Raw genomic sequence first — 13,029 nt, forward strand, 5'->3', positions numbered from 1 at the left:
TTCTTGCATTAAGGAATCATGCATCAAACAAGTACTATATACTACTAGCTCCCTTTCCCATTACAGCTCATTTCTCTAAAAGACTTACCATGTCCTAGGCAAAGCTGGGAAAAGTTCCAAAGCAAGAAGTCTCTGAGGAAGCAGATTGGGTATTACTGACCTTCAAGAATATTTATAGATTTCAGTTAACAGAATCCTTTGTCACAGCTATACTGCCCTCATCCAATATACATTAGCTGTAGTATACACAAGGGAATTTTTTTGAGAGTTTGCAGTGGATTTTAGGTGCACACTTTACTTGAAGATGGATATCTAAAACCCTCACAATGTTAGAAAAATGGTAAGGATTAGTGTTATGCTTAAATTTTCTTCTCCCTGCCATGATGGTAGATCTACCAATCCTTGTTGAGTATCAGAGGGTAGCCGTGTTAGTCTGGATCTGTAAAAGCAGCAAAGAATCCAGTGGCACCTTATAGACTAACAGACGTTTTGGAGCATGAGCTTTCGTGGGTGAATACCCACTTCCTCAGATGCATGTAATGGAAATATCCAGGGGCAGGTATATATATGTGTGCTAGCAAGCAAGCTAGAGATAACGAGGTCAGTTCAATCAGGGAGGATGAGGCCCTGTTCTAGCAGTTGAGGTGTGAAAACCAAAAGAGGAGAAACTGGTTCTGTAATTGGCAAGCCATTCACAGTCTTTGTTCAATCCTGAGCTGATGGTGTCAAATTTGCAGATGAACTGAAGCTCAGCAGTTTCTCTTTGAAGTCTGGTCCTGAAGTTTTTTTGCTGCAGGATGGCCACCTTAAGGTCTGCTATAGTGTGGCCAGGGAGGTTGAAGTGCTCTCCTACAGGTTTTTGTATATTGCCATTCCTAATGTCTGATTTGTGTCCATTTATCCTTTTCCGTAGAGACTGTCCAGTTTGGCCGATGTACATAGCAGAGGGGCATTGCTGGCATATGATGGCGTATATTACATTGGTGGATGTGCAGGTGAATGAACCAGTGATGGTGTGGCTGATCTGGTTAGGTCCTGTGATGGTGTCGCTGGTGTAGATATGTGGGCAGAGTTGGCATCGAGGTTTGTTGCATGGATTGGTTCCTGAGCAAGAGTTATTATGGTGTGGTGTGCAGTTACTGGTGAGAATATGTTTCAGGTTGGCAGGCTGTCTGTGGGCAAGGATTGGCCTGCCACCCAAGGCCTGTGAAAGTGTGGGATCATTGTCCAGGATGGGTTGTAGATCCTTGATGATGCGTTGGAGGGGTTTTAGCTGGGGGCTGTATGTGATGGCCAGTGGAGTCCTGTTGGTTTCTCTCTTGGGTTTGTCTTGCAGTAGGAGGCTTCTGGGTACACGTCTGGCTCTGTTGATCTGTTTCCTTATTTCCTCGTGCGGGTATTGTAGTTTTGAGAATGCTTGGTGGAGATTTTGTAGGTGTTGGTCTCTGTCTGAGGGGTTAGAGCAGATGCGGTTGTACCTCAGTGCTTGGCTGTAGACAATGGATCGTGTGATGTGCCCGGGATGGAAGCTGGAGGCATGAAGGTAGGCATAGCGGTCGGTGGGTTTTCGATATAGGGTGGTGTTAATGTGACCATCACTTATTTGCACCGTGGTGTCAAGAAAGTGGACCTCTCGTGTAGATTGGTTCAGGCTGAGGTTGATGGTGGGGTGGAAGCTGTTGAAATCATGGTGGAATTTTTCCAGAGTCTCCTTCCCATGGGTCCAGATGATGAAGATGTCATCAATGTAGCGTAGATAGAGAAGGGGTGTGAGTGGACGAGAGCTGAGGAAGCGTTGTTCATATCTTCATGGCCGACCTGGAACAACGCTTCCTCAGCTCTCGTCTCGTGGGTGAGGTAATATCTTTTATTGGACCAACTTCTGTTAGATTTAGAGACAAACTTTCAAACTTATACAGAGGTCTTGTTCAGGTCTGGGAAATTTACAAGGTGGAACAAATTGTTTATAAGTAGTTAACATATTTTAAGGGAGCATTCAAGGTGAAGTGACCCATTAATACTTCTCTAGTGTGAGAAGAGGGAAGAGGGAGTTAAGGATGCTATTAAAGTAGTTTTAGTATTTCAAATCAGAAAATGTGGTGGTGTCTGAGATGTTTTTTCCCCCCATTCAGGTACAACTGTAGTTAAGTGAATTGTTTCTTCAACAGAATGGAAGAAGGCTGAGGTTGTTTGACTGCAGATATAAAGGAGAATCTCTGTTATAGTCTATATCATATTAAATTTTGGGATTTATGTTTAAGCTCTCATGCCATAACAATAATTTATTATTAATAAAAGTATAATTAATGTGATTTGTATTGCAGTTGCTTCTACGGGCCCCAACTGCGATTTTACATATTTGTATTTATTTTGCATAAGTTGCCCATCGTAGTCACATCTAGGTTAATCAAATTCTTAAGATCATGTATTTATAATTAAGAGTATTCTCTAATATCAAATATACTGCTACTGACTGATTTTAATAGGGACATCCATCTGTCAGTGATCACTTCATAACAGCCCTATGTAATTATTTTTCCAAAAGCCTGGTTAATTACATAGACCTATCTTTGTGCCCAAAAGGCCACCAGACTCTAGCTCTGGTGAGCTGCCAGAGAAAGAGCAAATTCTCCAGTCAAAGAGCTTCTCGGAGAATGACTTGTTTCCAATCCTAGAGAATTTTATCCCAGGAACTGTCAGTAGTAGTACTACAGTCAAGGGAGCTATGCCAGTTTACACCAGCTGAAGATCTGGCCCAGTGAGTTTATATTAAATGGCAGCATGCATTTATACTGAAGCAACACTTTTAGTTACTGAAGGTAGATTGGGAATGTACTGCTAGAATTATTGTTCTGATGCAGAGTTCAGTAAAAGGACTGAATGTGCTTCTTTATAGTGTTGGTGTGATTCCAAAATTATTTAGAATAACATTTTTTTTAAACCTGAAGTTTTTTGAAAACTATGTGATACAGATCATCTGTCACTTTAGATCTGTCGCTAAAATATTTTCACAAAAGCAGAAGCTAGTGATACTTCAGTTTTGGAGACTGACTAGTTAAGTCTAGAGCAACCAAACAAAAAAAGTGTGATGAAAATTAAGATAAGGATATTTTCTTTGAAACAGACTTATTCAAAAGATGTTATGGATGACTGAAGCTGTAAAGAAGTATTAAACATTAAGAAAGGTTCAATGCTTTAAAAAGAATTCTACACTTGCTGACTTACCACACTACAATAAATATTAGTTTTGGTTTATATACATTTGCAGGATATTGTTGCTATAGGTCAGAAGAAACTTAGTCTAAAACATAAAAAGTGCAAGATTTTTCTAATTGTTCCTCGATTATTGTAGCCATATTACACTTTAAATAAAGTTAAAACATTTTTCTTTCACCATTTAGTTTCATATATGTAGTTTTCACTGGAAAGTAAAGCCATACATTTGCAAAAAATCTGTTTCCTACTGTAGCAATTGTCATATAATTTTCATCAGGCCTAGATGCCTTGTTTTCAAAATAGTAATTAATAATTCCATTGAATATAAGAGCTGCTATACTGGGTCAGACCATGGTCTATCTTGCCCAATATCCTGTCTCCAACAATGACACATACTAGAGCTTCAGGAGTAGTGTCCAAAACAGGCTAGTTATGGAGAGAACCATCCCGTCTTCCACTCCTGGCTTCTGGTAGTCAGAGGTTTCGAGTCACCCCAAGCATGGGGTTACATCCTAGTCATTGATGGACCTATCCCCCATGAACTTGTCCAGCTTTTTTTAACCCAGTTATACTTTTAGCCATCACAGCATAACCTGTGGAACTCATTGCCATGGGAATTGTGCATTGTGTAAAAAAAAGTACTTCTTCTCGTTTGTATTAAATCTGCTACCTATTAATTTCATTAGGTGACCCTTGGTTTTTGTATTGTGTGATGTATAAATAATGCTTCTCTATTCACTTTTTCTATACCATTTATGATTCTATAGAGCTCTGTCGTATCGCCCTTAGCTGTCTCTTTTCTAAACTGAACAGCCCTAATCTTTTAGTCTCTCCTAATATGAAAGCCATTCTATTCCCTTGGTCACTTTTTTTACCCTTGTCTGAACCTTTTCCAGTACCACTGTATCCTTTTTGAGATGGGGCGACTGGAACTGGACACAGTATTCAAGGTGTGGGCACAGCATGGATTTATATTGCACACTCCATCTTCAAAGCTCTTTAAAAACATTAACTAATATTCATTCCATCCTTGTGATCCATAGGTGAGTATGTTGTGATCCCCATTTTGCAGAGGTAGAAACTTTGGCAAAGTGGTTAAGTGATTTCTGAAATTACAAAGAGAACTGAATGTACCAAATTTTAGACCTCATGAATTCCTGGCTCCCATTAGTCCCGGACTAGGCAGCTGGCAGCAGACATTAGATTGGTGACATAGTCTCTGTTCTACGTAATAGTGCTAGACTCTTGAAAAAAGAAGTGCTGAAACTCACTTATAAGTGAGAGAACCAGAAGTACTGGAACAGCCTTTGGCTCCCCAAAAAAGTGCCAAAATGGCATTCCAGGACATTCCAGCACAACTCAGGCTCTGCTCCTTCCTAGATGTCCAGAGCTTGTCTTTGGGGCTCTAGACCCCTTGTTTCCTAACCCACACAAACCTTCAGCAGCAATTGCTAAAGTCTATGAGTCTATAATTGCTTTTCAAGGCCTCAGATCCCCTCACCACTACCCTCCCTCCCCTAATCCAGCAGCAGTTTTTGAGGATTCTGGGTTATTATTTCATCCATTCCACCTCTGCAACTCTGACAACAGCTTCTCTCTGGGACTCCAGATTCACTGTATCCTTTCTTCCTGCAACTAGTCCCCAACCTATTTTCCTGCACTGGCTTCCCTTTGAAGCTGTAGACATACTATATCTCTTCCCCCACAACAGAGAGCAACTTCTCTCTCCAGCTTCTGGCTCCCTCTTTCCTTTCCTCTCCCTCTTCCCCCCACCCCCGCCCTCAGCTGCTAGAGTGGTTCTTCCAGGCTACAGGCTGTTGACTGCTGCCCTCTGTTCCACGCTCCAGCAGCGACTAAGCTGTGCAGGCTTCTTGTCAGGGTTCTGGAATTTGGTAGGGTGGATGACAAGCAGGGAGTTGAGAGGTACTTACTACAGGGCTTTGTGCAAGGATGAGACCTATCAGGCTGAGGCATACACTTGCCTTCCAGCTATCTGGCTCAGCGCCATACCAGCTTGGAAGCAGTCTTGTTTATCATGCAGCCTGCCTGCCTATTCCAATTGCCAAGCCCTACATTAAAAAAAAGGAGCATAGGGGAGAAAAGATGGGATGGGTTTGTTTTGTGGAGGAGGTGGGTAGGGAGCAAAGGAATGTTTTTCTGTGGTGAAGGGAGAAGACCAAGAATGGAAGTTGAGGAGAGAAAAGAAAGGATGGATTGATTGATGGATGTCAGTAGGTGAGAAGGAATAGATTTGTTTTGTGGGAAGAAAAGGAATGGATTTGGATGGACACATGCATGCAGAGAGTGTTTGTCAAATAACTTTGTCTGGTAGAATTGTATGGGCTGCCTGAGCCTACGGGCTCCCAGCATGGTGCTCATACCAGTCTGTCACAGGTCTCTCGTTTTGGCCTAAAAAGCCTCTGGGATAATTTGTAGAAAAACTCAGTTTGCCAACTCTCATGATTTTATTGTAAGTCCTGTGACATTTTGGTGCTGTTCTTAAAGGCCCGGGTCCCAGGATACTGTGATTACCTGAGTACCTCAGCTTTTATGTGAAAAAAAAAAACAACATTGATTTTGAGCCCTTATGGTTGTGGAGAAAAGCTTGAAGATGTGACCTAAGTGTACTCTGGCAAACCAGAAGGCAAACAAAATGTACTTAACATTTACAAATTTGTTTTTAATCTCATCACTTCTAAGCCAATCTCATGATTTTTGGGTGGCTTGGCTCACTTTTTAATGTGTTTTGCGAAACTATTCTGTTAAACCTGCCCGTTAGCTTTGAGCCATGAAATCCACAGCCCACTGACACCTACTACTTCCCCGAGAACCACCTGCTTCTCCTCTGGATGAAGCTTGTTGGATGAATAAATTTCACCAGCTTTTCTTCTGTCCCTCAGCCCTTTTACAGCTGCTCTCACGTGGGGAAGAAAAGAGACAGCTCTTTTCCACAAAAAGGTGCTGTGAAAAAGGGGAAAGGCTAGCAAGATTCAGTCAGCACTATTAGAGTTGAGAGTCGAGGTGAGCAGGTGTCCATGTAGGAGAGGTCTGTGAATCGGTTTCACTGCACACAGATCTCCCCAGGAGCGCTCTTTCTTCGTACGCCTTCTCAGCAGCCAGCTCAGGAAGCTTGTGTTGCTGCATCTCAAATTCATTCCCTGCAAGGCAGATGTCTTTGGGCAGTGACGGGGAAGCAAGTGCTTACCCCTTCGCTTTTACCCCATTTTTATGCTTCTGCTGTTTGAAGCAATAGCCATGTGTCTTTCAGCATGGCAAGGAGGGGAGTGGCACATGTCAAGAAGGAAATTAGGTGGCTCGGCGAGAAATGTAACAATGATTTAAAATTTAGATAAAGGGTAATATGGAACAAATTGGTATCCAACTCATTCTGATGCTCATATTTTATTAAGTGAGATGCCAGCCAAGTTTCAGCCGTAAAGATAGGTTGTAAGGCTTGATTCTTGGATTTCTTGGTATGGTGATTTAAACGTGATTCTTTCCACGTACCTTAGTAAAAAATGAAAAATACACATTTTAAAACATTCTTACTATTCCTCTTTAAGAGTCTCTGTATTCTGAGTAGATGAAGGATATTGCTAGTTATTGTTAAATTATTTTGTGTCAATTCGTGTGGCTCTTGAATTTCATGCTTGAAGGAGACAAAAAAGAGACAACAGAAATATACTGAATGTTTACACAAAGCAAAAGAAGTATTTCTCAAGTGTCGCCTGCTTTATCTAGTATGGATTTGTACATTATAAACAGTTACTAGAATCTATCAGAAGCCCTGAGTTTTAGGATTTCCAAGTAGACTGTAAGAGTTGGTTACACATTGGGTACCTGGCCTGGCTGGTAAGAAAAGTGTTTATTTAATCTTCAGTAAATAAAAAGATGGGCTGATGAAAAAAGCTGCCACAAATATTTATTTTGTCACATTTTATGCACAGTTGTTTGCAGGCTTATCAGAATGTATTTTGCTATGTTTTGTTTAAATTTATTTTAATCCAGTTTCATTGTTTGTCTAAGGTATATGATTCAGTTGCATTTTTTTTAAACAGATGTGGGAAGAGGCCATTGCCTTGGGCAAAGAACTGGCAGAACAGTATGAAAATGAAATGTTTGATTATGAACAACTCAGTGAACTGCTGGTAGGTTTCTTTTCCATTCAGTTTAAATTAACATAAATATTATCAAACAGTTTCTCTGGAATTTCACTTTTTAAGTGTTTAAAATAATATTGAAAACTCCTCTTTCCTTGGATATACTAGCCCAGTGGGAAGAATGATTTACTTGGCCTTTTGTGGCAGATGTTATCTGGCAGATTAATTAAATGACCATCTTTGGAAGTGACTTAAGTGGGAAATGTTTGGTTTTTATGTTGGAACGAAGATAATCTGTTTGCTTGTGGTCAGAAGCAAATATGAGATTTTTTTTAAAAATAGATGGATGTATCTTGGCAAGATGTGTACATGAAAATTTCCTATCATTCCTGGAGCAATTAAAGATAGAGAGAGCTCAGTCTTTGATAGAATTATTTAATTTTTTTAAACTGTATGTAAATACAGTTATTTCAGAGTGACTCTGTATAATAACTTTACCAATAACTGTGGAGCTTGTAGCTTGTTAGTAGTAATGAGGTGTACTGAACAGAGTATAGGACTGGAAACCAGGAAATTGAATGTTTTTAATCTCTGTCACTGACCTACTATTTAGCCTTCAGAAAGTCACTTAAAGTGTTGTTTTAGTTTCAAAACTGAGTAAGGAACACCAGGCATTTTAATTGTTACTGGGCACACATGGGCATGACTTGAAAAGATACTGGGGCAGAGAAGGCAGAGGGAGGGATAGCTCAGTGATTTTCATATTGGCCTGCTAAACTCAGCATTGTGATTTTAGTCCTTGAGAGGGCCACTTAGGGATCTGGGGCAAAATCAGCACTTAGTCCTGCTAGTGAAGGCAAGGGGCTGGACTCAATAACCTTTCAAGGTCCCCTTCAGTTCTATGAGATTGGTAATTCTCCATATTAAAAAAAAAAAGAAAGGCAGGCACTGATCCATTACAAAAAGTTGTGAATCACCATTCCTCTAGAGGTATACGTTGATGTCTCCTTAGCACCAACAGTACCTAAATTCTGCTTCAGAAAACCTGAATCATTATTGTGCACTTTATAATTCAGCTTCTCATCAATCCCAGTTTTTAAAAAATCTTTGTAATTATTAAATAATAATTTCCTCTCCTGAAAACTGGCTGGTCTGCAGCAATAACTGCAGGAGATACCATTAAGTGTTCCAGACTGTAGCCATGCTCTGAGTTCTTGATCTCATTGTGAATCCCAACAAAAGCTCGAGGATTCCTTCTTGGAATCTCATCCATCAGGGAATCCATTTATGTACAGACCTCAGGAATAGTTCGTATCCATAAAAAGACTGATCAATGTAAAATCAACTGTCCAGATGTTACATTCTCTTCCTGGGGAATGCAGTTTCTTGGATTTGTTGCTTGCCTTGAGATTATATCCTTGGCCTGCTTCTGAGTTCAGATCCATCAGATGTTCCTTCTGTGCATCAGATCCAGCAGAGAACAGAGCATGGCCCAAGTGATATGTAGTCTCTTGCATATATAACTTTTTGTAACCATTCCACAGATGATTTTCTCTCATATGGTGATCCCGCAACTCAGCACTGGTTAAGAGAACTTGCATGTCTGATGTCCATTTAACTGTTCTAACTACACCTGTGAGTCTGTCTGGTTAGAAGATGCATGTGGAGATGGTAGGATAGCTCCAGGGAAGTGGTGATAAAGTGATAAAGCTCAATTGAAAAGTTCTAGACTCGAGCTATATGAAGGACACTTCTCCTGCTACTTACATTTATTATGTGTGGAACAGGTTCTAGCAGCAAACCTGTTCTAGTCTAGTCTGACAGTTGAGCAGCAGTTGTCTATGTAAATGCGAAGGGGTCCCTCATTGTGGCGAGGTCTGACAATTAGCTCCCGCCCTGTCTGGCACCCCATTCTGTTGGGTGCTTTCTCTGTGGCCCCTCTCTCTTTGGGATGTGCGGTACTCCATCTTTGTGACTTGACCCTTGGGCCAAGATCACTGTACAGTTCCCTATCACTGGAAGACTGTTTTCAGATGGTCTTCTGTTCCAATTATCCAGGTCCTTTGCCATTTCCTCTCTGGTTAGTAGGGGAACCTGGGTCCACTAGCTATTCTGGGTTCCAGAGCAGGGACCTTATGACTAGCAACCTATTTCTATGATTCTGTATATAGAGTCTATCATCACTTGGATGGCTAATTACTGTCAATCTTTAAATTGGATCATACTGATGAAACCAGAGAATAATTTTTAAGTAATAGCTTAGTATTTATAAGTATTCATATATAAAAAAATTCATAAAGGTAAACATGCATATAACTTTATCAGGAAAAGTTATTACATAAGATTTTCATCTCCAATTTAAAGCTCAAATACAAACTTTTTAGAAGTTGCAAAATCATTTGAATCAGTGAATCAGCTGCAAGTAGTCTGCTGTCAGTCTAGATTTCAAAGAGAGATTTAGACAGGTCCTCTTCAATAGGAGGCATGCTAAATCTCATTCAGTACAGGAGTACCCATAACATGGACTTTAATAGGCTGCATATTTCTGCTTTCCAGTCCTTGTAGCTAATGTATCTTTGCCCTCTTCTTGGCAAGGCAGGTTTAGATTTAGCTGGTCTCTCTTGTTTATACCAGTCCAACTGTGTATCTCACACTGTCTAAGATTGATTTTAGTGGTAGCTGACCATCTGTGAAAACTGAGCTAATTCTCCGCCCTGTTAAGATTGTTCTGCAGGGCTTTAGTGGTGCAAAGCAGACTTAAAGGATGGATGGTTCAGAGGTGAGAACTCCAACTCTATGACTTGGGAGTCCCAAGTTCAAGTCTTTGCTCCACTACAGACTTGCGCAGGTCACTTAGCCGCTCTCTGCCTCAGTTTCCCCTCTCTACCATGGGGTAAAGCACTTCCTTCCTCACAGCAGTGTGAGGATAAATATACATTAAAAAGTTATGAGGTGCTCAAATACCAAGGTAATGGGGACCACAGAAGTACCTTAGATATAGAAAAATACAGCTTGCCTAAGTGGCCAGCTAAGGATCCCTCCAGCGGCACTGAGGCAACATACCCAGCCCCACAGCCTTGCTGCCATCAGAGAAGATGACACATCTACTGTGCTTCAAGAATTCCCAGACCAGGCCCATGATCTTATTCTCCTTAGGCAGCTCTCACTTAGGGCAGGGTTCACAGGGGAATAAAGGTAGCATGCAGCTACTTTTGGCCCGCCACCGAGCATAGTTTGGTTGTGCACCCGGCACAGCTTGGCAATTGTGAGGTTTAGATTCCTAATGTTTAATTAAGGAAGAGATAAGACAATGTAAGTAGCGTCCCTACCATGTTCATCTACTGGGAGGCTTTTTAAAGCTGGATCCTGCAGCACCTCTGAGTACTTTCTATGAAGAGGCTGTTGTTCAAATGTTAAACATTGGACTTTAAGACATTAGCAAAATGATATTTTTACTGCCAGTTGCAAAATTCACTTTTCCAAAGATGAACTGAGCTGTACTTGGTAAGTTGATGTCTTACAAACCAATTGCTCTCTGCCATATGGTTGCAGTAATAAAGCTACCCCAGAATCACACTACATCCACAAACAAAATGTTGTCGACTGAAATTATGTTAATGAGTACATATTGTAAAGTTATAAATTCTGTTCTCTTATCTCACAGCTCATTCTCATCATTTGAGCTTTTCACTGGTTTTAAAAGAAATAAGAAGCTGAGTTCAAATACAGATCCGTGGAGAGGCCTAATAGTCCCTGGCACATTTGTTTATGTCATGGGGTCCACAAACTTTTCAATTTTATGGATGGCATCTTAATAGAGTCCTGTTGACAACCTTCACTCACCTTCACAATTGCAGAACATTCCAGTTGCAACTACAGCAAGTGTTCACATGGAAGAGTAATGCTAGGAATGTATTTATATAATGTTAGCATATTTTAAAGCAATTTTAAAGCTGGAAAAAAGGAGGGGAGCCAGTACCATGAGACCAGCAAGCTTCAGCTGCCTTTAATCTATATCACTGAGCCCAGTATGGAATTTGGTACTTTTTGGTCATGTCTACTCAAGAAAGTTCCAGAGGGTAAGACAACAGAGTTGTTGCAAGTCAGAATTCAAGTGCTTTGGAAAATTCCTTTGGGGAAGTATGTATTTATTCTGTCCATGTTCTGTATCCATTAACACAAGTTCACCCTAACCAGAAAGAATATGGAGGATAAATAGTTTGGCATTTTTCGATATCAATAGACAACTGGTCGAAAGATGAATAAAGACAAAAACACTTAATAGAGAATGATTTGAACAGAAAAACTCTTACACTGGATTCTCATCTTCAGGTGAAATCTAGAAGGAAACTTTCAGGTAAAGTGTTGTTGCTGTTTACTTTACAGAAAAAGCAAGCACAGTTCTATGAAAACATTGTGAAAGTGATAAGACCTAAACCAGATTACTTTGCTGTTGGATACTATGGCCAAGGATTCCCTACATTTCTACGGGTAAATATTCTTTTTTTGTTTTTTCATGAGTTACAGGTAGATTACTTGGTTTGTACAAATTTTCCTTTCATGCTGGAGAGGATTTGTAAATAGGAATCTTTTTGTAGTTATATGAAACAGATGTCAATTTTCTTTTCACTTATGACTTAGCAGAATTGTAGTAAAAGGAGTGTTTTATAAATCATAAGTTTTCATATATTGGAAATGAACATGTATAACCAGTATGTTTTAAATCTAAGTAATTGTCTTCCTTTTGACTGTTCCTTTAATACAGAGTGCAAATGATTGTCAGAGAGAACAGTTTTTCACTAGTATAGGGCCAATAAGTTTAATAAATTATTTTTGTCTGAACTACTATATAGTTACAGTTTAAAATGATATCTAATAAAAGTATTTTCTAATTGTTTGTGATACTGTGATGTTTACTTACATTTTGTCATAGTTCATTTGCAGATTAAAGATATTCTTAACAAAAATTGTAGAAGATTTAGGAATAAAAAGTAGCTGCATGTAATTATTGTATTAAAATATAATACTTAGCTAATTGGGGATTACAACAGGCAGATATTTCCTATTCTAATTGTTAGAATCATAAATTACAAAAATGATAAGCTGTCATGAGGGTATGCAATCCTTACACCTGGTAAGTGCAGGATTTGTCTTTACCATATATTTTCTAGTGCTTTGTCTATGTAGTTGTAAATGCGACCTTTGCTAATTCTGTTCTTGTGAGACATCGGCTGATCTGCAATTCTGAAACTTGACTGCTTCCCCAGAAAATAATTGGATAAACATTTTATAAAATTCCTGAAAAACAAAACACAGGGAATGGTGAGAATAACAGTAATCTTCAAAACTAGAAAATAGAAGGTACCATAAAGTTGCTGGTAACTTCTCAGAGAGTATGTCTGTGATTTACTATTAATCTTGCCACATGTACATTAACATACAACAGAGTGCATATTTCCCATTACGGACAGAGTTATCTGTCAACGATTTAGAGCTGTTAAATACAACTTTGTGGAAATGATTCTGCTGGGATCATAAGAGAGGCAGCAAGCTATCTTGAATATCTGAGTACAATAGCAGTATATTCGCACATTCCAGCATCTCAGCCAGTAATACATTTGCATTCAGGAAATATGCATAGAATACAACACACAATTTTCCAGTTGAAGCACTGTGTTATCTGTATATTCAAAGGGTTATAATGGAAAGTAAG

At 39.6% G+C, this 13,029-nt stretch overlaps 1 protein-coding gene across 1 annotated transcript in view; it reads left to right on the plus strand.

Moving 5' to 3' along the window:
* The window catches only part of DOCK1 (dedicator of cytokinesis 1), a 541,297-nt gene that overhangs the window by 466,445 nt on the left and 61,823 nt on the right, over positions 1–13,029 (plus strand). The window contains 2 exon segments of the mRNA XM_030568323.1: positions 7,275–7,364; positions 11,703–11,807. Of these exon segments, the coding sequence (XP_030424183.1) occupies positions 7,275–7,364; positions 11,703–11,807 (195 nt within the window).

Source organism: Gopherus evgoodei, chromosome 7, assembly GCF_007399415.2.
Source record: "Gopherus evgoodei ecotype Sinaloan lineage chromosome 7, rGopEvg1_v1.p, whole genome shotgun sequence".
Lineage (NCBI taxonomy): Eukaryota > Metazoa > Chordata > Testudines > Testudinidae > Gopherus > Gopherus evgoodei.